We start from the raw sequence: 26,387 nt of genomic DNA on the forward strand, positions 1-26,387 counted from the left end.
ACAGTCTAGAGGTTCCATGAACCTAACACTAGTCAGATTAGTGTTTATTATTACCTATCATGGGCCAAAAACCCTTGTGTTCTTCGCATGTCTGCAGATCGTGTAACCCTAATCCTGACTCAATTTGTAATCGTATTAATTACATGATTGAACCTAACCCAGAGGAACACAAATAGGGAAAATGTACTAAAAAGATTAAGCTCCAACAGCAAAAGCCTTCATTAGATTGAAAATAATAACACCGACATCAGAATGTTGTTTGTTGATTTCAGTTCAGCATCCAACACAATCTACCCCGTGAAAGTGATCGGTAAACTAAGTACCGCACTCTGCAAATGAAACTCTAGCGCGAGTTCAGTCAGAAAGACAATGCTTTTACATGCCTAGGCCTGTTTATTTCTCATGAATCTGCCATTTACTCCTCTTACACATGCTCACACATACTGTCCTTGCTGTCATTGTTTGGGGCTGTCAGTCATGATATCAACTGATCAGCTGCTCTCTTCTATCCAATAGCACAACGACACAATTACATCGTTAGTCTATCATCTTGCTGCCGTCTTGTCTCTCTACCGTCAGTACGTTCATGTTGCTGTTACGCGCCCCTCCACCTCCCCATCGTCGCCCAGTCTTCGCAGATTTTTCAGCTTCATCTCATCATTCCATCAGCCTCATCAGCCACCACCACCACCACCACCGGGCGATTACAAATCTCTCTGTAGAGTCTAAGTGACAAAGACTCTGTCAAGACTTTATCATCACATATCATCTGTTAATAATAAACAATTATCTTTTCTTCATCTGACTTGTCTCTTCTGATTGAACTGGTTACTCGACTCCCTCACATACAGGAGGCGAAGGAGGCGAAGACCCACGCCTGTCTGCATCAATGTAGCTGAGATGGAGCAAGTGGACAGTTTTAAGTCTATGGGAATCACCATCTCAAACAACCTGACACGGTCATCACACATCTCCATCCTGGTGAAGAAAGCTCATAAACTGCTAGATTTCTTGAGGAAATTTAAGAAGACAATTGCATGCAAAGTTCTTGTTAACCTTTACAGTAGAGTAATAGAAAGCATCCTGACCGGAAACATTGCAAACTGGTACCACCAGAATTGAGAGCAGCTCCCTGAGACTCCTTCATTTATCCTCCTGACTTCACCATGAAATTCAGTTTTCTTTGTTTCCCTATAGCTTATTATGGGATTACAAACCACAGACCACACCACAGACCTGCACTACCCTATGTTATACAATGACAAACAAAAGGTGTAAACCTTATATGTAAGGAGATTCCAGTGGGAACATTTGCTGAGCTTTGTTTGCAAACCAACATAGATTTTTATCATGCATAAGACCAAAAGAGGACAAGCGATGTATGTAATTTAACCCTGAAAACGCGTATTCTTCCGGGAATAGAGAAGCGTCTTTACTGGCTGACTAAATATTGAGACATTTTCCACTTAAGTCAAGCATCAGACATTATTTATGTGATTCTTTCACCCAACACACATTGTTTCATATTTATTTCTAATTGTATCACATTTATTTTGTCTTTGGATGTTTCTTGAATATACGATTCACTGCTAACACATGTGCTTAAAATTGAAATGTGCAGACAATATGAAAAATGTGGTGTTTTCTTTCTTTTGTTTCTTCTTGATCTCCTTTTTTGGAATAAAGCTCATTTTACTTGAGAGTTTAAGTTTAAGCAACATATACTTACTTATGTGGCTATGTTTCATTATACATTTACTTGTTTGCATTTTCAAATAATATTGCCCTTAATGCACAGTTATAGTGCAATCAGGTAACTTTCATATTGGGCAGTGATCTGTAAATAGTTGAGTAAAATGAGTATTTTTTCATAGAATACAGTAAAACAGTCAATAAAATATTAAAATAGTATCGTATAAATATTTGCAGCCGCTTTTGGAAATGTATATTTCATCATGAAAAAGTACATAAATTACATCAATGTATTTAAAAGACAATTACAATTTTAAATATATGACATACAGTACAAAACACAAATGAAAGTGAACCAGCTAGTTATTTTACAAGTGACCGTGCATTAGAGCCTGTGTGCTCAATATATAGAATTTCACACCAATATGCAACATTCAGATAAACAAGTAAACATAACAGAAATATCAGTTTGCTCAACATAAAACACCAGCACATGAACAGCTTGTGGGGTTGTCCCTGTGCGGTGGAACCTGAGACCTCCTCAAACAATAGTGTGGCAACTATTTCCGATGTGTGTACTGAATCAGAATTTAGGTTGCATTTGGCAGCACTTACAAGCAATGTATTGATACTATGACCCGTCTCTGAGGACTGGACTTTGTTACAGTGAAACTGTGGATGGTGTTGAGTTTCCACTTCCCGGCTGTACTGTGTTGTCTTCTCCTGAACTTTTGTCTCTTTGTGTATCCGACAGATCCACATCATATTCAAAAGCAGGATTTGTCTGCCCATGTCTGTGCCGCTTCTGAACCTCCTCAAATATAGTAAGAACCTTCAAAGCACAAAAATAAAAGCAACAGGTATTAGCATAAGCATACATTAAACTGAAACTGTGTATGTAGAATGGATAGAACAAGAAGGGATATTACCTTGGATTTAGGAATGAGACCCACTCTGAAGAAACCAATATGCCCTGTTTCAATCTTAGTGCAGTCAACCACAGTAGATGCAATATTCTCTGGGGATGGTCCATCACATAACACTCCATCAACCTAACCAAGCAAAAAGCATATGTAGTTTGCTGCAAAAAATAAAAACACCAGTGCCTCTTGTATTTATTAACACTGAAATATTGTCCTCACCTTTTTTCCCAGCTTGGCGTAAACTTGGTTGTGGTGAGTTGTGTCTGCCTCGCCTGAAGGGTTGGCTGAGGTTACAGCCACAGGCCCCACCTGCAAGAAAAAAGGTTCTTGTATTTACTACAGAGCCTGCTGACTAGTTTCACTCACTTTGACATTTGAAACGTTTCGTTCCACAGCCCTTACCAGATCAATGAGATGTGTGGCCACAGAACAGTCTGGGTTTCTGATTGCAATGCTTTGTGGCGTCCCTATGTGTTTAGCAGCATCTCCTAAACCAAAGGTGTCCATCCATGGGCCTGTGAAAGCCAAGCAACCAATATGATACTGAGATGAAACCCCCATCATGCAACATGAGGCACCCACACAAAATGTAACTCGTACAAATGTGCATCCATAAACCCACACCTACCTCTGGGTATAACCATGCTAATGGAGGAGGGCCACGCGGCCTCCATGAAGTCAAGGAGCAGAGGGCTCAGCAGGTGGCGCACCGGCTCCAACTGTTTGATGGAGGAGATCCACAGGGACATGGGGCGGTCCTGCGCCTGCTTCTTCACCCTGAAGTCAAGCACAGCAATTAGAGAGTAAAGAGATCGAAGCGATAGAAGAATGCAAATAATTGCACTCTCGTGAAAATGGAAACTCACTTGTAAGCTTTGATGACTGCGTCGGGCCTGTTGCAAGCTGCCACCAGCACATAGACGGTGTCAGTAGGTATTCCACATATGCCACCATTTTTCATGATTTCTGCAGATGGAAGAATAGGAAAAATAAAACGAATATCAAGTATGTAAACAATTGTGTATTTTAAAAATTCAACATTCTTTAACATATTCTCACCTGCAATCTGGTGGACAGACGAGGCCTTGCGGGCGGGTACATGCGGACAGATATCTGCGCCTCCCCCAACCCCACTCAACTTGACCAGAGGTTTTCCTAAGGGTATCAGCGGGGACTGGAAGGTGCTGTTAAAAATGTGCGCCAGGAAACAATAAAAACTGACCAGACCAAAAATGATGGTGACTCCTATGTCATAACCATAAGGCAGTGCACCTACTGCATCTAGCAGGAAGCTGATGAGGATGAGCTGGAAGGTGAGGGCGTAAGCAAACCAAGCGACACTTACAACCAGCGCTGCAGCTGTCACTAAACAATTAAACACCATGAAGCTAATGATCCCGACAGCCACGTTAAAGCTTCGGGTTTCACCGTACAAGCCGCCGTATCGTGTCAAACCCCACACTGACCACATCATCCCATACAGAATAAAAACTGTGCTCTCGAAGGTTTTACCTCGAGCAAAAGCTACGGAACCACAGAGCAGCTGGAGTATCCCTCCAGCCACCACCACCCAGGGCAGAATCAGCACAGACAGAGGATTATTGTCATAAACTGTGGCTGTTATGGCAAAAGCAGCCAGCACATTACAGGCGTGGCCTAACACCTCTGCATCAGCATACTTGGAGTAGCCCAGGTGAGGTACATGTAGATCTTTATCATGGGCTCTGAGAGTAAGACCCTGCATCCTGGTCACTAAAGCATTAAAATATCCCCGCCCCGTAGGAATCATTGTAGTGGAAACCATATTGAATGTGGTAATAAAAAGCATGCCGGCAGTGAACACAAATATAGCTCCCTGAACACCCTGGGTGCCTCCTTGGAAGAAGCCTTGAGGCTGGGCTGCGATGGCAATACAATAAGCTGCAAAGAATAACTGGTAGACCCCCTCCAGCAAGCTCTTCTGACAACTGAACAGAGCCAGGATGGAGAAAAGCACAGAGAAGACAACGGGGAAGGGAACAGGGGAGTACGGCTGAACTAAGGATGATAGGAGAGCGCTGTAGCCCTCTGCAAATTTCAGCAGAGCAGTGAAGCCGTAAAACGTGGCAGCCAGTGTGTCCATGGCCCGGTAGAAGAGGATACACATGCCAAGCTGGAAGACTCCCGCTGTCCACAGCCAGGGGACGTGACCGACGGAAAGCTGGGGGACCACCCCTAACAGAGGACAGACTAACACAGAGGCGGACAGCAAGTTCATCACCAGACCCACTGACACTGCATCACTACACCCCTGGTTCTGCTCTGTCTTCAGCTCGGCTTTTCTCCTCAGGCCCGTTCCTGGAAGCTCCAATTTACCATGAGTGATAGTGTACAGCAGACGTCCAAAACCAAAGTAAGCACAAACCACACAGACCAGAAGGTAGTTGGCAGCTGTTGCAGACTGACCAAAACCTGTAGCTGACAAACCGGCGATTTGATGGGCACATGCTAAACTTATGCCGACAGCTATGATAAATAGAATCGCTTTCTTTGCTACAACTGCTACGCTGCCTATGACAAGCAGGGCTAAGGTAAATGCTGCCAGGCCGGGGACTAGAGAGGATCTCAGCTCTGTAGGCGGCACCACCGCCTGCCCCACCAGGATGTACACCAGACCTGAACCACACCACAGGGCAGAAACAGTCAGACACAGAGAGGAAAACAGCTGGGCGTGGGACAGACTGTGAGAGATGCCTAAGATACAGTGGAAAACAGAAGAGAGGATTATTTTACAAACAAATACAAATCAACCAATACTACAAATGAATGAATTCAATCTTGTGATAAGCAGTCATCAAATCCAACCTGCATAAGCTAAGAGGACTGCAATGATGATGAGCACAATCCCCAGTGCAGTATGGGGGATGAGGTCTTTTTCAGGTGAGCTGGCATAGTCATTCACCAAAAGCAGGAGAGAACCTATAAGTCAGAAAGAAACTCATTTGCCAGGTAATTAATCAAAAACAAACAACAACAAAGTACAGTGTTTTTTTACTTTCTCTTTTACATTTTGTTGAAAACTTGGATGTGATTTTGCCACCTCTATAGCAAGAGCAGGTTATTATTTTCAGAAAAACATTTGGTGTGATTAGTTTTAAGAACAAATTTGCTTTCTGATATTAGCAGGAGGCTCTTCTAAAGGTTTCAGTTTTAGTATCTACAGCTTAAAACGTCAACAACATGCTTTTTTAAAATGATGTCACTTAATTTTTTAGTACACAATACATACCATGACATTTGATGATTACTACAAATCTGATATCAGTGTTTGGCTACTCATTGGAGTTTTTTAGGTTTGAAAACGTAGACTATAGGCTACAACATACTTTTATAATTTTGATACCAAAATCAAGGAGGGTGTCACTTTCATAATAATAAGTAATGATAAAATAACAGTTCGACGTAGGCTTACGGCTGCTTAGTAGCCTACAATTGATGCAAAAAAAAAAAAGGAGTCACTCGCGTATGAAATGAAAAGCTTACCGCCAGAGATGCCCAGTATGCCGATGGACACATGCAGCGAGTGTTGAGCCATAGTCGGAGTTGATTTCTGAAGACGTGAGGCTGAACTTTATAGTCTAGAGCGGTGCGTGACGTCAGCAGCGCGCAGGAAAAACGGAGCTGCACCCATAGACTGCATTTGAGAAGGGCAGCGCCTCGCTGCGAAAAACCTGAGACAGGCACGAGGACACAGTGGAGGGGGAAAAAACCCGACTCCAAAAATGATCCCGCGAGTATTGTAGAAAGTGCGTTCATTGAGAACCTCGTCATTATGACACATTATATGTACGAGGAGATTCAGGATGGCTGCGATAAAACACTCCTGTAGGCTACAGTAGAGCAATTTAGTCATAATTTCACATTTATATATGACCATGTTATACTCTAAGCCCCTGTTATTAGTTTTCAGTATTTATTTAGCCCAGTCATAATTAATGCATCGTTATCTATCAAAATATTCTCTAAAGATTACAATCCAGAAAAACAAATGAATCATTTCATTTAGTTCCCTCATTACGTCACTGTTATTGTTCATTGAAAACTTACTGAGAGGAATGACTCTGCATTTTATCTCAAAAGCTGGCCATGCCAACCACACCGTGTTCCTGGTTACCTGTAGGCAGGTTGTGGGAGGAGACAGAGGGGCAGGCAGGACTATAAAGAGCCTACTTCACAGTTCAGTCAGCACACCTCCACTGAACAGCTCCACCACTCACATCTAGGCCGACTACTCTACATCTACAAGGTGGGATCTAGCTACATTGTCTTCACTTCTGCTGTCTGTACTTAACCAATGCTTTCTCCTAATATTTTAGGAACAAACATGTTGATTTTAGATGGCAATTTATTGATAAAATGCAAAGAAACATTTAAAAATGCATGAGGGAAATAGTGAAATGCTTGAAAAGTGTCTGGTACATATTATTTTTACAGTAATGCATATACATTTATAGCAATGGAGTCTTGAGCAACAGACTCCACCCTCTTTCTGTAACTTTATCTAGGTGACAACAGTGTTACCTGGCAGCAGCAGCTACTCCTTTGTCCCCTGGCTCTGTGCATTCTTTATGTAAACAAGAGCAACAGGAGGCTCAGGAGCAGCGCTCTTCATGTCTAATAGGGAAACAAACAGGTGATATTACACTAGATAAATGCATGTGTTTGTTTTATAGGAACCATGTCAAAGCGTGTTGCAGTTATTCTCTCAGGCTGTGGAGTCTATGACGGCACAGAGGTCCATGAGGCCTCCGCTGTCCTCGTCCATCTGAGTCGAGCTGGAGCGAAAGTAAGAAAAGATCAGATGTAAACTTATTACTGTTATTTTATGTCAAATTTCTGGATTCAGTCACATTAAGAGGGGCTTTGCATCATTCATGGATATGTTTCTATCTATTTTTTAGCAATAAAAGAGCATTGACATAACTCTAACCCACTAAGAAATGGCCTAAATAACAACTCTAAGAAGATCCCCCAGTCCAAAGCTAAGTTTTACGTGCTTCCTTTCAGGTACAGATGTTTGCTCCGAATGCAGATCAGATGCATGTGGTTAATCACTGTGTGGGGAAACCTACAGAGGAGAAAAGAAACATCCTGCAGGAAAGTGCTCGCATCGCCAGGGGTGACGTGACCGATCTGGACACGTTAGATGTTACAGCATTTGATGCCGTCATCATCCCAGGTTTGGCTGAACCAGCCATTAATACATTTCAACAAGTCAAATATTCTCCATTTTTTCTTTTTTTTTTCACTTCCAAAATTGTAATATTCTTAATGAATCCTGGGTGCTCTCATTCAAAGGGGGCTTTGGTGTGGCGAAGAACCTGAGTGACTGGGCAGTGAAGAACAAGGAGTTCACCATCCAGCCACAGGTAGAGAAGATCATTAAGGCTTTCCACAAAGCCAGAAAGCCGCTGGGCATGTGCTGCATCGCCTCCATCCTCGCCGCCAAAATCCTGCCCGGCTGTGAGCTCACTGTGGGACAGGAAAAAGAGTGTGAAAAGTGTGTGACATAGTTTGTCATAATCAGTATATAAAGTATAGATACATACTTCTACCGTTCTAACTTTCCTTCTCTTTTCACCGTTAGGTGGCCGTATGCTCAGACAGCAGGCGCTATGAAGGACATGGGCTGCAAACACGTCAACACGGATGTGGAGAAAGCACACGTTGATGTCAAAAATAAACTGGTCACCACCTCTGCATTCATGTGCAATGCTCCCATTCATAACGTTTTTGATGGAATTGGAGTCATGGTTAAAGAGACACTGAAACTGGCTTAAGAAGTCTCTAATTATATACTGGATGCTTGTATTTACTTGAAAACCAATTGCGATTTTCTGCACAGGCATGTCTAATATGAAGTTATACATGAGAGCATTTTTCTGATGTTGTATTATCAATGTGTTGCTTTGAGAATTTCAATAAAAGAAACTCAATAACAATTTTGCGTTATTCTTCATTCAAAAACAAAACAATGAAAGGCATAAATACTTATATTAAGCTCACATACTCATATATATACTCTATATTGTGTTTTGTACCTAACAAGGAAGAGTCCTCACTGGTTGAATGACTACACAGGGCAGATGATTTTTCAGTCCACCTTCTGTCTCTGTAAATCTGTCTCTAAGTTTCAAGACATTGTCCAGGCAGAGATCCACGTGACTTCTACCTGTACAGTATGTTAGCCAAGCAGGAGCTGCCTGTGAAGGAGCAGTAAACAGTTCACCCACCAAACCCTTACATTAATACATTTTAAGGTGATTTAGATACTGGCGTTCTTACTGGTTTTCCTTTTGCTTGTCTGTTAGTGAGGTTTAAATAATACCAACAACCCACCATTTTTAAAAAGGTGGGGTTAAGTGTATACAGTAACACAATTGTTGCTTCTGGTGTTGTTAAAACTTTTATTCCTTATTTGTGAAATCGTGCATGAAGTATAATCCACAAAAATCAATTAAGTACTGTTGAACAAGAACAAGAATACCTATTCATATTCTGAATGACATTGTGCTACATTTTGACAATTTGTGAATCAAATATGCAAATCGACAAACTTAAAGACTTATATTTATATTTTACAGATTTCACACTAAAACAAGCTGTGACTAAATGATTGAAGTGCTGGATTTTGAAGTATTTCTATTTGTATTACCAAATCCTAGTAATGAAAAATATACCTCCACTTTTGGATCATATTTCATAACTTAATCGATTTACCTTCAGTAAAAATGTCAAGATGTCCTCCATATTCTATATTTAAAAGGACTGGGTTGAATGGAGATTCACTGAGTGATCAGTGTCATTGTATTTTGAAAATACAATTAATATTTGAGTATATTTATGAGCAGTTTAAAACAGTCCAGTTAAATGTAAATATGGCACAATATAATGTCCACATATTCTTAACATTAGAACAATATTTGATTAAATGCTAATCCAATAACAGTTGCAACATTTCAATACTATACAATTCAGTACAACCTATTATAGAAATCTGCCATTCATTTCGATAAACAACATTATTTATACAAAGACCATAGAATAGACATTTGGTCTCAGTATGAAATATTCCAGTAATGTGTACAAGTATCTATTCTTGTAGGAAGAACCAAAGACGTATTCATGTGGTTTTGTTGGAGAAATGATTGAACAGATCCGTTCCACAGGCCAACACTGCTGCAGCAAATTTCCTGGGACGATCAGGATCCTACCGGCAACAAAAAGAATCAGGATCAATACACAGTGCGAGTGTGTGCAATTATAATCTGCATGGAATATAGCAATAAACCTATATTCATTTTTGTCTCACCTGAATGGGATATGCACAGGTAGAAACATAACGGATCACAAACCCACAGCGCCTCCTCTGGGAAGTGTTGGCATCACTGGCATGGACAAGGAGTCCATCATGAATCTATCAAAACAAATCCCTATTAATCCACCTTTTCTTTAACTCAAACCCATTCATAACCCTGTCATCTTTAACAAACAGGGAATAAACTCACCGACATCTGCCCAGCTAGGAGAGGGCAAAACACAGCTTCATCAGCCTGCACCAGCTGCTCTGGGATCTCCTGATTGACTGACAGCATGTTTCCAGGGCGAGTAGCTTGGCGATGGGGCAACATGCCAGCACAGTGGCTACCTACAAGGCATAAATGTAAAAAGTTCCACTCTATAAAGCAGGTTGTTTATTTTATTCGACACTGATGTGAATCAGTGGGAGTCAAATCAGTGGGAGTCAAAAAAAAGCTTTCAGGCTGGTTGTAATCAGTTAAGGTCCAACAGAGGCAAGGCAAATGTGTTTATATAGCCGCTATATAAACACATTTGCCTTTGTGTACATTGGTGCAAAGAGGTGATAAGAAGCTGTACAGGGAGGGGCTTAGGACCCAGGGGAATGTAAGTGAAGGAAACAGGAAGAGACGGAAGACACGCCACACAAACAGCTGTTCACCGCTCGTCACGATCCTGCAGACCAGTGATTCTCAACTGGTGGTTCGTCGCGGACCCGTTTTCAGTGGGTCGCGGGCCTTTGCTTTATGCAGCGGAGTTATTCACGCTCCTTTCCAGCATTTACGGCACTTGTTCAGCGGTGCAGGAAAAACACCGACCAATGCGTTGTAAATCACGTCACGTGATGCAGTTTAGCCAGTAAAATAAGGGTATTCTGATACGTTTCCTGACACCAGTGAGATGTACCCACACCGTGATACAGGGGGGAGAGACAAGGAAAGAGATTACAGAGCAGAACTCTGATAATGTTAGATGTGACATTCAAATATTTGTATGATCTGGTCAAAGAATCAAACAGCTAAAAAGACCACAGTTATTAACCTTTACACTAAAAACACTGTGTCAAAAATGACTGCTTAATAATTAAGTGCACAATAAAATATGCATTAATGCGATAAAAAAAATACCGTGTAAGATCCCAGCTAACTGATGAACACCTCAGATCTGTTCGAGAATTGCCACAACCAACCTGACACCAAACGTTGACGCACTGGTTAAAAAGGGTGACCAACAACACTGTTCCCGCTGAAATTAAATGCAAGTTACTTTTTAGGTCATGGCTTTTACTTGTAATTAATATTAGTTCACACAAACACTCCATTCATCTGATACTGGCCCGGCCCGTCTGTCAAATTTTAAAACTCAATGTGGCCCCCGAGCCAAAAAGTTTGCCCACCCCTGATATAGCGCCATTTCATAGCTGAAGACAACCCCAAGTACATTAAAGATTACACAGGTAAAAGCACAAGAAACAAATGGCAAACACAAGCCCACAGAGTAAAACAATTTTAGACCAAACAATAAAAAAAGCACACAGAATAAAAACAATAAAACAAACTCATTAAAAGCACTAATGAATATGTATGTCTTCAGCTTCAATTAGAAAGCAGTAAGCGTCACATCATGTCTTAGCTATTCTACTGAAATGTATGTCTGAATCCAGAATAACGATGGGGTTTATAGCTTGATTTTTACTCTTCAAGCTGAGACTATTGAGGTAAGAACTATCTTTATTTATTGGCCCCAAAAACAATGACTTCAGTTTTATCCTCATTTAACTAGAGAACATTCTGGAGCATCCAGCTACTCATTTGTGTAATGCGTTGTCCCAGGTAAGGCTCTTGAACTATATTTGTTTGGTGACACAGCTATATGTATTGTGTGAAGTAAATGCACATCTTTTATTATACTATTAAATCATTTTGAATAATTTCAGCAATCAGGATTATGAAAAGATTTAACCAGGACAATGGCCATAGAGGCCATAAACTTGCATGAGGAGCAGAAATGAGTAGCTGACGTACCTGGGATGACCTGAAGGGCGCCGTTCTCCTGCAGCGAGTCGTCTAAAGCGAGCCACACAGAGAGAACAGGACCACCAGCAATACCCCAATACCTGTGAACCAAACAATTACCCTTAGAGAAAACAAAACAAAGCAAAACAAAACCTCTCAGTGTTTTCTCAGTATGTGAATCTACCTCATATCCTGGTGCCAGGCCACATATGGAAGACCAGGTTTGATTTCCCCTTCTTCAGTCTTCTGGATGTCAGGTTTGAGTGTTGGATATTTACAGATGAAGCGGGAGTCCAGCAGGATGACGTCAGGACCCAGGATGGCTTTGACCACTTGTATGATTTGAGGGTGTTTGGTTAGGCCCCTCACCCATGGATACTGAAGGTGAACATTGTGGAGGCTGTACTGGGTATACTCCTCTCCTGGACACATACAGAACAAACCAGTTCACTGACAAATAGGGTAACACCATATACTACCCCATTTCATTTAGTTTTATGTGGAACAAAAAAAAGATGGACACACTCTAAACAGGAAACAGCACGCAATCATACATTTTGATTTACAGTCTATATTGTACACCAAAACCACATTCCTCATATCCAAATTTGGTCTTATAGTGCTAATTATCACTATCTTATTTCACTTAATTCTGCATCCCGTCTCATTAACAAGCAATGCATTGACTTTTCAGTCCCGATACCAGGGTTTTGGGTATTGGAAGATGTGACGATCCAATACCAGTGTTTTATTAATCAACTGTATGCTTCACTGTGTGGAAGACACTGGGACACTGAATTGTTATAAATCTAAATGATGGTATCTGATTCTAGATCGGCCTATTGTCACCGATAGACGTTCCAGCTATTTGAGTCAGTATGGCGTCGATATGTGATATCAGTGTCAGTGTCAGTGCAGCTCTATCTATTACCAAACCAACGTGTCCCTTTTCATCCGTTCCCTCCTTCATCTTCCAGTACTTACCCAATTCCTTCTCCAGCTCAGAAAAGGCATGCTTGGCTTCAATCAGCTCAGTCTCCTTCAACACAGGCAGCGCGGACAGGAAGCCTTGCTGCTTGTAGATCTCCCGCAGTTTAGTTGTGGACGCAGTCATCTCTTTTACACAGTTTCACTGCTGATGCCTTGGGGGCCCACATACACACACACAAAGTTACTACACTTGTCAGTATTAACTATAACTTTTGCAGTGAGTTTTTATTGTCTCCATACCTTACTGGTGTTCAGTCTTCTCTTCCTCTCTCTGTGAGTCTCTGGATGCTGACAAGCCCCTCTGTGGCAACGATTATATACTGCACAGAGCACCTGCTGGAAACTCCTTCTTTGTCAGCATCTTACGATTTATTATATTACATGTTGTCTTACATTCTTATCAAAACTTGACATGAAGCCTTTGTTTTGGGGGGAGCTACGTGCCGGTCTTGTGTTATCTCCATCTGGACTGACGTCATGTTTTACCACGAGGAAACAGTTACTCAGTGATTTACAGGCATAAAGGCTATTTTTGGAGCTCTCTATTATCATTAACATGGTCCAGACTGATGTCAATGATACTTTAGCTAACAATTACTGATTACTCTATCACACAGTCTTTTCCAGTCATCGCCGCCTTATATTCAACTTTTCTCTTCCTTGTGAGGAAGTGAAGGAATGATGATGGATCACAATACAAAGAGATATTTCATATGTGTGATCAGTGTGTTTCTGCAGGAGTGTGTGTACAATGCGGCAATGAATGTCAGAAGGGAAAAACAGGGCTCCTTTTCACATTCAAATGTTGGTCACAGAAAAAGTGGGGTGGGCGTGTTTTTTTTAAACTCTTGAAGAAAGGACGAATATGTAACATGTTGAAATATTTGTATTGTATTCACTCACTCAATAAAAAAAGCATGAAAAACATAATAATACATTCTCTTCTTTGACCCCCTTCTCCGCAGAATACTTTTTATATAGTCCCTTACTTATTTATTAGGCGCTTACATTTGGATTTATAAATAGGGAAGGAGGAAGATACTTAGCAACGTACAAACAAGTTATCAACTTCCTTTTCTGAAAACTGTGTGAGAACCATGTTTGAGGACGCAGATCGTTGTGTGTGTGTGGTCAAGAAACAGCAGCGTCCACATTATAACTTCAGTCATAGTGACTAGAAGTATGTGATGCGACCTCTTGGTTTCCTCATGGACTTATTTAGTCTGACGCATGATGTCATTCATGACTTCATTTACACAAATCCAAATAAATTAATAGATCACTTGTGATAGACTGCTTCATAAAATGTACTTGATGTTGTGTACTTTAACACAAAAGGCAGGTTAAGGAATCTTTAACAGTCTGTTGAAGGAACTTTCCGAGGACGCTGGGAGACTAATTTACAGAGGGGAAACCCCTGATGTCCTGGTGGCCATCTCTGTTGTGTGATGATGTGTCAACAGCGTCAGTTCAGATGTGGACCAGTGAACAGGAAACAGGAAACAGAAGCCGTAAACCGTACAGCTTCCTTCAGTGTAAGAGCAAACATTAACTCAGCAGGACACTCCAACCGATTGAGGTCTTTGACTTTTATTGTGGTTGTTTTATTGAGTCACGTCATTTGAGAATAAATTATTTTACAGACTTCAAAGTAATGTACAACATAAGGAAGATATGATTAAACTGTTATTAGAAATAAGTCGGATAACCTCCTCTGACGCAGAGACGTTGAAGCAGTAACACACCACCAGCTTATATCGGTTATCATCATATATTTTGTATTATTTTGAATATATTTATAGTTTTTTTTGTTTGTCTTGATAGTAATCAAAGTCAGAGAAAACAAAACACATTACCTATGAAGAAAAAGATACAGTATATTGGAAAGAGGTATATTAAATATATTAATGATATATGCTGTAGGTACCAAACTTGGCAACTGTTTCTATTAATGTAAGGATTGTACACTGTATTTATTATGAAGGGTAGAAAGCAGAACCCTAAAAGAACAAACAATTCATTTGACCTCAGATTTGCTGATGTTGGGCTATTTCCATAAACATAAACATGAATTTGTTAGTAATCAGATAAAAGTACTGTCAGTGAGTATTAAGGACAACTAAAAGTTGAGGGCTAAAATTTGACCTGGTTGAGTCTATCTCCGGCCCTCAGTCTGAGTCTTTGTCCCTGTTTGGGTGCTTGGGGCAGAGTGGGTGGTGCTGTTTTCTTTTCTCTCCACTTTGTGTCCTCTTGTCTCCTCCTGGTGGCTGCTGCTCATTATTGCAGCGGTGGATAAGCACAGGCTCCTTGTTTGGAGGCGTTTTCTTCATCAACAGCCGCTGCAGCATCTGTTTGTCCGATCGCTCCCGGCGGAAGTCATCCTCATAAACCTTGATCTGTAGCAATGTCATAACCAGAGATAGTAAAATAATCATTAAAAAAAACATGAGATTCCATTGAAAAACACACCTAAAGAAATTCAGGAATCAGCAATAAGTTGGTTCATCACCATATATTGTCAAAATAGGTTATTTTAAACCCTGGGAGGAGATGTTGAGCTGTGAAAATATCTAATAAAGGTTGTTTTTAAAAATTCAAATAAGACTTTATTTTAGATCATATGGTTACCTGCAGTATGTTTAAACTGCTATTGCACTAGCCAGACACGTATCCTCTACACATTCAACAAAACCAACATTTGTAAGAATTAACAAAATAATTCTAGCACTGCAATTATTGCTTTTTTTTAATCACAGCACATTTCCATTTAAAAATGTATCATCAAGTATGAATGTGGATGTGTATGTCCGTGAGTGTATGTTTGTGAGCGTGTGCCTTTGGCGTGTGCATCTGTGTGAATGTGTACTGTAAAACACTACCTGCTCTTGCAGTAGTGCCACCTGTTGGCGAGTCTCCTCCCTCTTCTTCCTCAGCCTCCGGTTCTCCTGGAGTGTGTGTTTGTGGTCGTTATGCTCTGTCTGATATTCAGCTTCATATATCTGGGTCTGTTGACACAAGTCATCAATATGGCAGTGAGCCAATATCAAAGCCATATCTTGTGATCTGCAGATACTTCTTATTTTCCTGTGAGAAAACAGCGCCAAGGCACCACTTGGTGGTGCACTTTACCATCTAATTCAAGTTTAAGCATTAACCAAATCTTTCCCTGACAACAGTGAGCTGACTTCAGTTTTGCTCTCATCACATCAGAAATGGGAACATCGTTTGATGCTGTGCTGACGAGAGCATCCCCACCTGACATTGCAGTGCCTCAAGCTGCTCTTTTAGATCCTGCACTTCTCGCTGGGGGTCTCCCAGTGCTCCCAGTGGGGTACTTCTACTTTGGCTTTGTCCCTGCTGCCCGGCCTCTGGGCTGGAAGAAGCTGTGAAAGGGGAGGATGAGGGGTTGTATCCAGAGACGTGACTGGGTGACAGGTCGGGACCTACTGGAGGACTGGTGGTGGGCCCAGTCACAGGGCCGCGTATCACAGCACTGAAGCTGTCCTATAGTAAAGATATAAGAAAAAATGATTAACAATATACAAGTCATAACTCATGAGAGAATGTTCCACTGACAGGTATAATACCTGTTTGGTAGGTGTGCAGTCTCTGTTTGGGTGGTGCATCCTGTTTTCCACCAATCTGATGTATTCATACAGCTCCTGGTTCTTCTTCAGCTCCTGCATCAAAGCCTGCTCATAGTACTCCTTTGCACTCTGCAATCCCAAACACAGCAGAAAACCTCACACACATAAACCACATCTATTATCTTCCACCATCAATACCTCCTCAGACATAACTCACCGTTTAGGTATTACACCCCTATCCTCCATACCTACAGTTAAAGTACTGTTGTGTGTTTACCTGCTGGTGCTGGACTTTGAGCAACAGTCTGCTGTTGAGCTGTTTGACGGCAGTGTTCTCCAGCTCCAGCGCCTCCAGTCTGTGCTGGAGACCCAGCGTGGCGCTGCGGTACACCTGGTCCCAGTCCCCATTCAGCTTCATCAGCTGTAACACACCATCATCATCACATTATCATCAGTGCCATGGCCTCCACTGCAGCCAGCGACAGCAGCAGTCATTCCATCATTACTGTTGTCATTCTCAGGCTGTCCTGAAAACAACGTGGGCATCGGGAAGTTGATTGAGGTCAGTGAGGTGAGACACAACACTCTAAATACATCACGGTTTAAAACAGTTGAGAGAATCATTTCTCCTTTCTTTCTTTCTCTTTTTATTAAGCAGCATCCAATTAAAATCAAGAAGCAAAGGTTGCGCACGTTTAATGATGATTCTTCACAGCTTAGCAGCAGTTTTCACAAAACGCCCACAGTCCTCCTCTGGTTTTTCAGAGAAGACCAAATGTAATGGCCAGCATCAGCAATACAAATGTGGTCCAGTAGAGAATCTGCACCGGTTTAAGGTGATGTTGTACCTCTTTGTTGACTCGGCGGAGCTCAGTGTTCTTGTTGAGCAGCAGCAGTTTCTCCTGGTCAGTGGAGGTGACAGTCATACTCTCAGTGATCAGAGTGACCTGCTCCTCAGTGGACAGCAGCCTGCTGCCACCCACGGGACCCACATCCTCTGTCCTGCATCACACACCAACACACAGATACAGAGAAAATGTTCCATAAATAAAGTCATGATGAAGAACATTAGGAAAGGATTTCCATTAATAAGCAAACACATGTGCGCACAAAAGAACGTCAGAGTACTTTTGAACACCCACTCGCATAGAGTGCACTTACAGAGAATTGAATCGGAGCTATTATGCACACCCACGCACACACATGCATGCAGTCGCATTATGCACTGAAAAACCTCAGACACACACGTACAGGGTGGTGCATTTCTCTGCATCCCAGCCAATCAGAATCTCTGTTTATTATTAGATGTATTTGCATATTGATAGCCTCTGGAAACAATATGGGTGATGACACCTGCAAAATGTTGAATTCTATTGAACAACTATTTGCAAAGATTAATATTCAAATGAGTGTCCTTTCTACCAGCCCTGCTGTGAGGTCTTGTCTATCAGGCAAAGCTGACAGAGATGTAGGAGAGATCTTAAGCCCGGGGGGGTTCTGCCTGCTATGGAAGAACACACATCTCTGAATGTAGCCCCCAGGGCTTCGTCACACAAGCATACTGTAGGACTGCTGTAACCTCAGAGAACGAAGTACTACAAAGAATCACAATCTGCGATCACCTCCCATCCCCCTTAAGGTTAAACTACACGCATTTTCCTCCACTTATGCACAATGTCCTGCTATGTGAAAAACGGTGTTACACAATTTTAGAGAGTTGTATTAAAGGCAGTACAAATGGGAAAATGCAGGTCTATTTAATGCCAAAAATAGTATTTTTCAAGTTATATATTCCTGAAAAGATACTAATGTTCCATGACAACGTTGTGTTTAACAGTTTACAATACACATAAGCCACTGAGGGATAGAGGACAGTATTGGGCGTGGGATCCCGCAAATCCCGAGAGAGTGGGCAGTTTAAACTTTGCTGTGGTTGGGAGCGGGCGGTCAAAAAACTAACTGCGGGTCCTAGGATTTTGCTAGCGCTAACCGGAAGAATGGAGTCAACAAATGAAGTTAAAATGCAGGTAATTACAATTCAAAAGCAAAGCAAGGCAAGTCTGACATTTGGAGACATTTTTCAGTTGTTACTGACAAAGATGGAAATGGACTGGACTTAGTTGCAACAAATGTGTAAAAATATGGATCTACAATGGGCGCAAATATGGCACCTCTGGGTTGAGGCGACATTGGCCTGGTGGCTCCGTGCTACCCGGTCAAAGTAAGCTCTGCTTTAAAAAAAAGCAGAGCTGTAGAGATATTCGCTTGTATAACTTTGCAGACGGGAAAGGCTTTGTTGACATAATTCAACACGTTGTTAATGTAGCCACTAAATAGCCAACCACTGTACATCTTTATTACCACACAGTAAAACAACATGTTTTCCCTGGGAGAAGACACAAAATCATTTGTCAATATTCCATATTTTGTGTGAACGTGTATGTATGGTCAGAATGTTAGAAAGTGTAGGCCGGAGCAGACACACACTGAGGAAGCGGGCGATAATGGTCAGGAATCCAGCGGGCTGGAGTCCCGCACAGAGCTCTACTCTGGGATGATTGAAATAAAAGATTAGACATTCTTTTTCCTCTCAAGCTTGAAGCAGTCGTACTTGTTTTGCGTACTTGTTTTGCGAAGAGTTAAATGAGAAGATTGATACCAGTTTAGCATAAAGACATGAAACAGGTGGAAACAGCTGAACTGGCTCTTTCCAAGCAAACAACAACAACGACAAAAAACGATGGGGTTTGTTGTTGTTTTTCACTGCCTGGCAACTTTTAAATGACGACCTGTATAATTGGCATATTTAGGGGATTTTAGCGCAAACTTGTAAAAGCCCCTGGACAACGTTATAAATGTGTTGTTATCAAGCTCAGAACAAGGGGATTTTCCTTATTTCCTGAAAAGATAATATCCAAAAACAAGGTTACGTTCTCAATAAAATGAAGTGCTATTTTACAATACATTGCTATTTGTGTGAAACCTACATAAAAAATAGAAAAGTTAACCCAGAGTGAAAACATTTGTCCAAATCTGCACTCTGTACCATCTGTCATCAAGTTCAACAAGGCGGCAACAATCTTTAGTGAAGGCTCTTTATGGACACTAATGAGATAATTAGCCACACAGAACAAACAGTTCTACAGTTTGGGAAGTGTAGGATCAAGTCAGAAGCTGAAATGAAACACATGAAATGGAGCCATGTGTTAGTGGCCAGTATGAGCACAAAATGCTAACATACCCATGCCCAATACCCTGCCTTGGCAAGTCAGCTCTGTGTATTCAGCCGTCCTAGTGGGAGCACACCATGCTCCATGTCTCTCTGATCCAGAGCCTTTTCTCTTTCGGCTTCACTGACAGCCGATACACACTGTCTGACCCAGTCTCACAAAGTTTTCAATTGTATGCCGCCTTGGAAGGACACCAAAATGCCACTGCTTCCAGCGGCAATATGATAATTCACTGTCATGGCAAATGATAAAGAGAGAGATATTATCTTTCTATCTTGCTGGTGGCAAACCTGAGAAATATCACTCTAGATGCGCCTGTGTGTGTGTTACTGGTCGATGGCCACAGTCGGATCCTCTTACAGAGGAGAGAAGTGTGCAGTTTCACTATTTCAACATGGTTATTTTAAGGCAGACTAATCATTTGCGTAGGTAGTGTTGTCACGACATTTAGCAAGTGTGCCCACATTAAGAGCCATGAAAGAAGAGACCATGATATACAAAGCTAACTTCAGGATGATGGCTTGAAATTATATAATCGATACAATTATAATAGCATTTATTTACACCATGACGAGTATCAGTGTTGTGAAATATTGAACTGAAGGCTACATCTTCATGACCTCATGGGAAACTCCGCAGTCACTCTTTATTCCTCCTCTCATTGAACTTATGAAATATAATTCATCCATAATGGGTTTCTGTTTCTAGAATGTAATACATTACAAATGATGGCCAGATCACATACGTTTCATTAGTGCAGGAATCCCTGTAAAATACAATACAATATCCCTACAATAAATACTACCTTTACTGTATAATGTTTAACATTTGTTCACCATCAGTCAGAGAGGTGTTGATGGCTGTAGTTGGAGAAGTCGTTATATTAAATTGTTATAGATTAAACTATATTATGTTCCTGTTTTTGTGTCCCGTAGTGTAGAAATGTGAAACATACGTACCATAATTCTTCAGTTGATTTGTGATCCTGTTGGCTCTGAGGGAGGCTGCTGTCGTTCTTTGGTGAGGTTTCTTTCTGTGTTCCTCTAGCTCCTGATGATGATAATGATGAGGAAGACGACAAAGACAACACGTCTCCATCCATGATCGTTATAATGTTCAAATCTTCATGAAGTGTAAAAGAAAATTAAAATGCTGCTCTACACACGGGGTAACGTTTGTCTGCTGAGGATGTGGTGGAAAGTAAATAGTGTCATCAGTATTGATACGTAGCAAAAGAGGAAGTAGCCGAGACCTTTAGCCACAGGATGCAAAGTTATGAGAATAGGAAGTGACTCTCATAACTGTTCCAGCTTTTCTTGAAAGAGGGCCTGTCCCACTGTGATGAATTGAATAAATGTATTGTACTCTGATCGTACATTATTTGTGATGTTTACACAGTTGAGATGTTGTTTTGTTTCGACATCATTTGGAGAATCTGGGAAACTCCACTCTGTGTGGGAAGTGTGTGTGCTTGTTTGTGAATGTGTTGTGTGTTGGTAAGGAGACCGTTGCCTGTTAGCCGAGCTGCTGTCTTGTGTTTTTAAAATGAGCAATTTGGGAAAGAGCCAATAGCAGGGGAGCTGCATAGATATGCATAATTGCAGAACATGTAATTGATAATAATAGCGACACATACATTTATTCATGACAAATAATAATAGGGTCAGGATGATTCACTAGTCTGCTCATTATTGGTATTGAAGGAAGTGGGCTGCAGCAGGTTAATTAGGAAATCCCATGTTCATCCAAGGGGCAATCAAGTAAATTAAAGGAATTTTGTAATTATGTTCCTCTTAGTCAGGCTAAGCTGTCTTTTATTAACACCAAGGAAATGAATTAGCCAACCTCGTCTGCTACACATTCTTCTCCAAGAATTGAGATAGTTGATATAGTTTAAGGTATGTTGAGAGTTCAAAGGTTATTAGAAACAACTCTACTTATCAGTGAAACTTGTCAGCATCTTTTCTCCAGGAACCGGATAATATTCTGTGTAGTAATATAAGAACAGAGATAGATGTTTTTTTTAGGTTGATGCACAAAAACTGACCTGGATATTTACGTACATAACGTTTAAATTATGCTTGGAGAATGCATGAGAGATGAGAAAAAGCTCTTGCTCAAGATACATTTTAGGTTATAGTTGGTGTTTTTATTTAGTTTTGTTATACACAGTATGTTACTGAAAGAAATATTGTTAAATTGTTTATGTTTGATATACAATGGTATCTTCTATCACATGTGGGATGGGCAAAATGTCAGAAAAAACAGTCAGAAATGCCGTATAGATTATAGCTATAGAGGGGCGTTAAGGTAAAATTAAGATCACATATCATGTCCTGTAGAATACATATTTAACACTAACATATTTAATCATTTTAATTTTGTTTAAAATTTGTGATATGGTAACATCATGTGATGCAGCGAAGTGAGTATTTCTGGAGTTCACTTCAGTATGAACAGTCTGCTGGTAATGGCATACTAATAGTTAATTTAAACATCCTGAATGGTCTGAGTGACAATACTAACATCCTGATGTTTAATAGATATAATGTTTACCAAGTTCACCATCTTAGTTTAGGCCTTTAGCAGGCAATTAGCATTCAATTAGCATTCAACACAAAGTACAGCTGAGGCTCATGGGAATGTCATTAGCTTGGCAGCTATTTATCATAAACCACAGTATTGGACACATTGAAATTCTGACTTGACGGTGGTGAACAGTCAGGGACCCTCAAAGTGATTCATCTGGAAGGGGACAAAATGTATGTACCAAATGTCATAGCAATCCATCCAATCATATCAGTTTGGACCAAAATGGGCTGATGGGCTGATGGGCTGATGGGCTTTCTGACAGAATTATCCTCATCTTGAGGCAACAAACCTACTTGGTTAAGTTAGGTTAAAGATTGTGGTTTGTGTTAGAATAAAGCAGAAAGTCCTAAAGGCAAACGTCTCCCATGTGCCCAATGTGAATGACTGACAGACACCATTTCATCACTAGCGCGCCTAAGATATATATCTTACTAACTAGTACTTTGATTCGCAGTAAAAGCGATGATAGAGTAGTCATAAAATAACTATTTCCATTTCCTCAATTTAGACAAGAACATTGGTGGAAAAAAACAAGAGTTAGAGTGTTGTTATCTACTGTGGTATCCAGCGGGCAGAGTCAAAGTTTCTGTCATTTTAGCATCTGATGCACCACCATGAGATAAAAGTGAGAGAGGCAACAAAATGTGTCAGTCGCTCCGACTTGCTCCAGTGATTCCATTCACATGCCTGTGCCATCTATCATGGATGGCAGTCAGTATTGCTGTGCCAAGCAGAGGCTTTGCTGGGAGGCCCAATGAGGGAGTAGCAATGCAATGCCTTTATTGACCCAAGCTTCTGTCAAGTCAAAGACAAATGCGCTGCTGCTCCATTGGGGGATTGATTTTTAGTCTAACAGGAGATCGTGGAGAGGAATAGAGACTGCCCCATGTAGTGAGGACAACTGAGAGGTGGATAGTCCTCCTGGGTTACTGTCGCTCCTAATGTGAGCTGAATTCCTCATCAGAAGATAAAATGAGAAAGTCTGTTTTTTTTAACTGGATTGGACCAAATTGCAAATTTAGCACCTGGTCTCTCTGCAGAGCCACTCTGACCCTAACAGTTGCTCCACCTTTTAAGTCTCAAGCTGCAATAGCTTGGCCAACTCAACCGGTGTCAATAATTGAATTTGAGCGACTGTTCCAGGTTCAGTGACTGAGTGCATCTCTGTATGTCTTAACTAAGAGACTGGTGTGTGTGCGTGTGTGTGTGTGTGTGTGTGTGTGTGTGTGTGTGTGTGTGTGTGTGTGTGTGTGTCTGAGTTGCATGACTATGGGTGAGTGTGAGAGTGAAAATGTAGGCTCCGGAGAATTTCTGTCAAAGCGTAACAATGCTGTCCTCTCGTGGTTTACCACAAAGGGACGTGACTCACAGGGCAGCATGCAAGCTTGCATTCACTCACACCCGCATGCATACACACAAACACACACACACACACACACGCACACACACACACACACACACACACACACACACACCAAGTACTGAATTAGTGTGCTACTGCTCGTGGGACCAGTGCAGCAGAATTGCTTGTATTAAACTGCTCTGACTAGTAAGTCAAGAAACGACTGGGAGTGAATTCCGTGGGAGAACAGTTTTATGTCACAAAGATTTATTTATGTATTATTCATTTCCTATGCATGGCACACTGTCACATTAATTATACTTTGAACATATAAAATGTTGATTTGTGTGCAACCCATAAGAATGCATGAAGCAATGAGAGAGAAAGCGTGAGATGAGGCATAAAACATCTGTGTCCTCCAAAGAAGATGAATGTATTAGCAGACAAACTAATGCAACTGAAGGCCATTTTACATGCAAAGGCTGTCAATAATAGAAAAGGCTCTTTAATTAAGCGTCTGATGGAACATGGCCTTCCCCTGCTGGTAAGCACGAAGAGAAAATCGTAGGAATGGAAAAGAAACTGTTGTTTAAAAGCACGAAGCAAAATGTTCCAGCTTTGAAACTGAGTAAGATCGAGGTTCCTCAGCTGCTTGCAGCATTTCAGCCGAAATGTGTTGCATTGGAAAACAAACAGGGAATCTATAAGTGGAATGTGTCATTGGAAAACAGTTGATATTGTACAGATAAAGAAATACACACTTTTAAATTGAAATTGATCACATGGAATTACGCACTGCGTAACACATCTGAAGGTGTTACCCCACAACAACATTCACAACAAAGATTGCCGCAAAGTCAGAGACAAAACCTACACAAATATGTTGTTAGATAAAGCTTAAAGTGTTGCCAGGCAGGTTCAAAGGCTGATAGAGAGTTATTGCTTTGAACTATTGAACAATTAAACAATTAAATATGTGGTGGTGGCAGAGGGGGCCAGTGCCCCCATGGCAAATGTTTTTGTTCACTTTTCACACCACATTTATAGGGCATTGTAATTATTCATAGCAGTTGTGTGTTTTAATTGTTATATTATATTGTTGACGTGCTGTTAGACTTAGAGAACCAAACCTATAGGGGTAAACGGACTATTTATATCGTGCTTTTCTAATCTAAGCGACTACTCAAAGCGCTTTACAACACAAGTCAGCATTCACCCTTTCACACACACATTCGTACACTGGTGACATAGGCTATATACAAGGTGCCACACAAGGTGAACATTCACACTGGGGCGGCTGTGGCTTAGTGGTAGAGCGGGTTTTCCTTCACTCAGAGGATCGGCGGGTCGATCCCCGGCTCCACTAGTCAAGGTCGATGGACTGTACTTATTGCCAAATTGCTCCCGAGGGCTGTGCCATCGGTGTGTGAATGGGTGTGAATGCTTAGTTCGTCCTGATGGATAGTGGCACCTTGCACTCACACCCATTCATGCACTGCCATCACTGTATGAATGGATGAATGACATGTAGTGTAAAGCACTTTGAGTGGTCGGAAGACTAGAAAGTACAAGTCCATTTACCATTTACACGTGCACTGACTGATTTGTTCCATAATGTTAACGCAGAGGTTTTTGAATCAGTTGCACATACACTATCCTGCTGCTGTGGATTAATCCTCAGCTAAAAATAGGACAATTTCCTCTTGTTTGAGTAACGTATGATGAAAACTACAGGGTCCAGCTGTGGGTTTTTTTTGTACCTGCTTTCATTTCTAATGTGATTTGTTGACAGTAAGATAAAGAAAGAATACTGTTGGCTTTATCATTCAACCTTAGACTTATGCTTTTCTTTTCTACGCGTACATTTCTAGTTCAACATTCAGAGTCCCTTCTGATTGCATCTGAAAAACCCTCTGTGACAGGAAGGAGGGCAGACTAAGCCCAGCAAAGTTGTAATGTGCCACTTGCTATTAATTTGGCCAGTTAATCACAAATGCTCCCTATTCTTCACTAACTAAACTTTGAATGCCCCCATTAAGAATTAATATCACCCTGCTTTGCACTTCTACATGGGTGAGCTCATTGGGGAAGATCTCTGAACATGGCTCTTCCTTGCCCGGCCATGACACGATACATCGAAGTCCCGGTTTACTGTCTGGATTATATTGTTGGGGAATAAATCTGGTCCACTTAAATCAGTAGCCCAGCCAGGTCCATCATTATCTCCTTGTGTAATCTTGATCTCGATCTTACATTTTATATATATGTCCTTCATTTATATTTCCTCAGTCTTTCTGTCCTTTCTTGCATGCTTGGAAGGTCCTTCCCTGTGTCCTACCCTCTATCTTTTCTCCTTTATTTCTTTAGCATGACAAAGAGACGAGAGTCAAACACTTTGCATATCTGGCCTACACCTATATGACCCCTATTTATCTGCTGTAGAAATTATATCAGGGGACACCATGATGGAGCAGCACTGTGTTCTTCTGCTACTTAAACTGTGAATCACAATCACAGTGCAGTGGGAGAGCTAGAGTGAAATTCTGTCTGGATCTTTTTCATTTAAATTAGAAATAGAGCTGAGCTAGACTTGCTCTGCCTATCCCACTGACTTGCGGAGGAAGAGGAAGGGGGGGCCCCCCAGTCACATAAACATCCATCAACAAATAAATCTGTCC

At 41.2% G+C, this 26,387-nt stretch overlaps 4 protein-coding genes across 4 annotated transcripts; 1 reads left to right on the forward strand and 3 right to left on the reverse strand.

Moving 5' to 3' along the window:
* Nucleotides 1-2,353: 2,353 nt before the first annotated feature.
* Nucleotides 2,354-6,189, reverse strand: LOC142963083 (uncharacterized). The gene is made up of 9 exons (XM_076103789.1): nucleotides 6,138-6,189; nucleotides 5,460-5,573; nucleotides 3,675-5,348; nucleotides 3,482-3,581; nucleotides 3,244-3,392; nucleotides 3,018-3,130; nucleotides 2,835-2,924; nucleotides 2,622-2,744; nucleotides 2,354-2,524 (listed from the first exon to the last, which is right to left on the reverse strand). The coding sequence occupies exons 1-9, from the start codon at nucleotides 6,187-6,189 to the stop codon at nucleotides 2,354-2,356; spliced, it is 2,586 nt and encodes an 861-aa protein (XP_075959904.1).
* Nucleotides 6,190-7,332: 1,143 nt separating this feature from the next.
* Nucleotides 7,333-8,434, forward strand: LOC142963133 (glutamine amidotransferase-like class 1 domain-containing protein 3, mitochondrial). The gene is made up of 4 exons (XM_076103838.1): nucleotides 7,333-7,440; nucleotides 7,662-7,833; nucleotides 7,953-8,154; nucleotides 8,242-8,434. The coding sequence occupies exons 1-4, from the start codon at nucleotides 7,333-7,335 to the stop codon at nucleotides 8,432-8,434; spliced, it is 675 nt and encodes a 224-aa protein (XP_075959953.1).
* Nucleotides 8,435-9,777: 1,343 nt separating this feature from the next.
* Nucleotides 9,778-13,082, reverse strand: LOC142962533 (putative alpha-ketoglutarate-dependent hypophosphite dioxygenase). Its single transcript, XM_076103073.1, has 6 exons — nucleotides 12,953-13,082; nucleotides 12,153-12,390; nucleotides 11,978-12,069; nucleotides 10,163-10,302; nucleotides 9,967-10,071; nucleotides 9,778-9,864 (listed from the first exon to the last, which is right to left on the reverse strand). The coding sequence occupies exons 1-6, from the start codon at nucleotides 13,080-13,082 to the stop codon at nucleotides 9,778-9,780; spliced, it is 792 nt and encodes a 263-aa protein (XP_075959188.1).
* Nucleotides 13,083-14,532: 1,450 nt separating this feature from the next.
* On the reverse strand, nucleotides 14,533-20,993 carry LOC142963153 (uncharacterized). The gene is made up of 7 exons (XM_076103863.1): nucleotides 20,735-20,993; nucleotides 17,394-17,547; nucleotides 16,823-16,966; nucleotides 16,546-16,674; nucleotides 16,214-16,462; nucleotides 15,838-15,963; nucleotides 14,533-15,354 (listed from the first exon to the last, which is right to left on the reverse strand). Exons 1-7 carry the CDS (start codon nucleotides 20,875-20,877, stop codon nucleotides 15,127-15,129), a joined length of 1,173 nt encoding a protein of 390 aa, XP_075959978.1. The 5' UTR covers nucleotides 20,878-20,993; the 3' UTR covers nucleotides 14,533-15,126.
* Nucleotides 20,994-26,387: the final 5,394 nt, after the last annotated feature.

The sequence above is a fragment of the Anarhichas minor genome, unplaced genomic scaffold (genome assembly GCF_050575085.1).
Source record: "Anarhichas minor isolate MPS153535 unplaced genomic scaffold, ASM5057508v1 ptg000028l, whole genome shotgun sequence".
In the NCBI taxonomy this organism is placed as follows: Eukaryota; Metazoa; Chordata; class Actinopteri; order Perciformes; family Anarhichadidae; genus Anarhichas; species Anarhichas minor.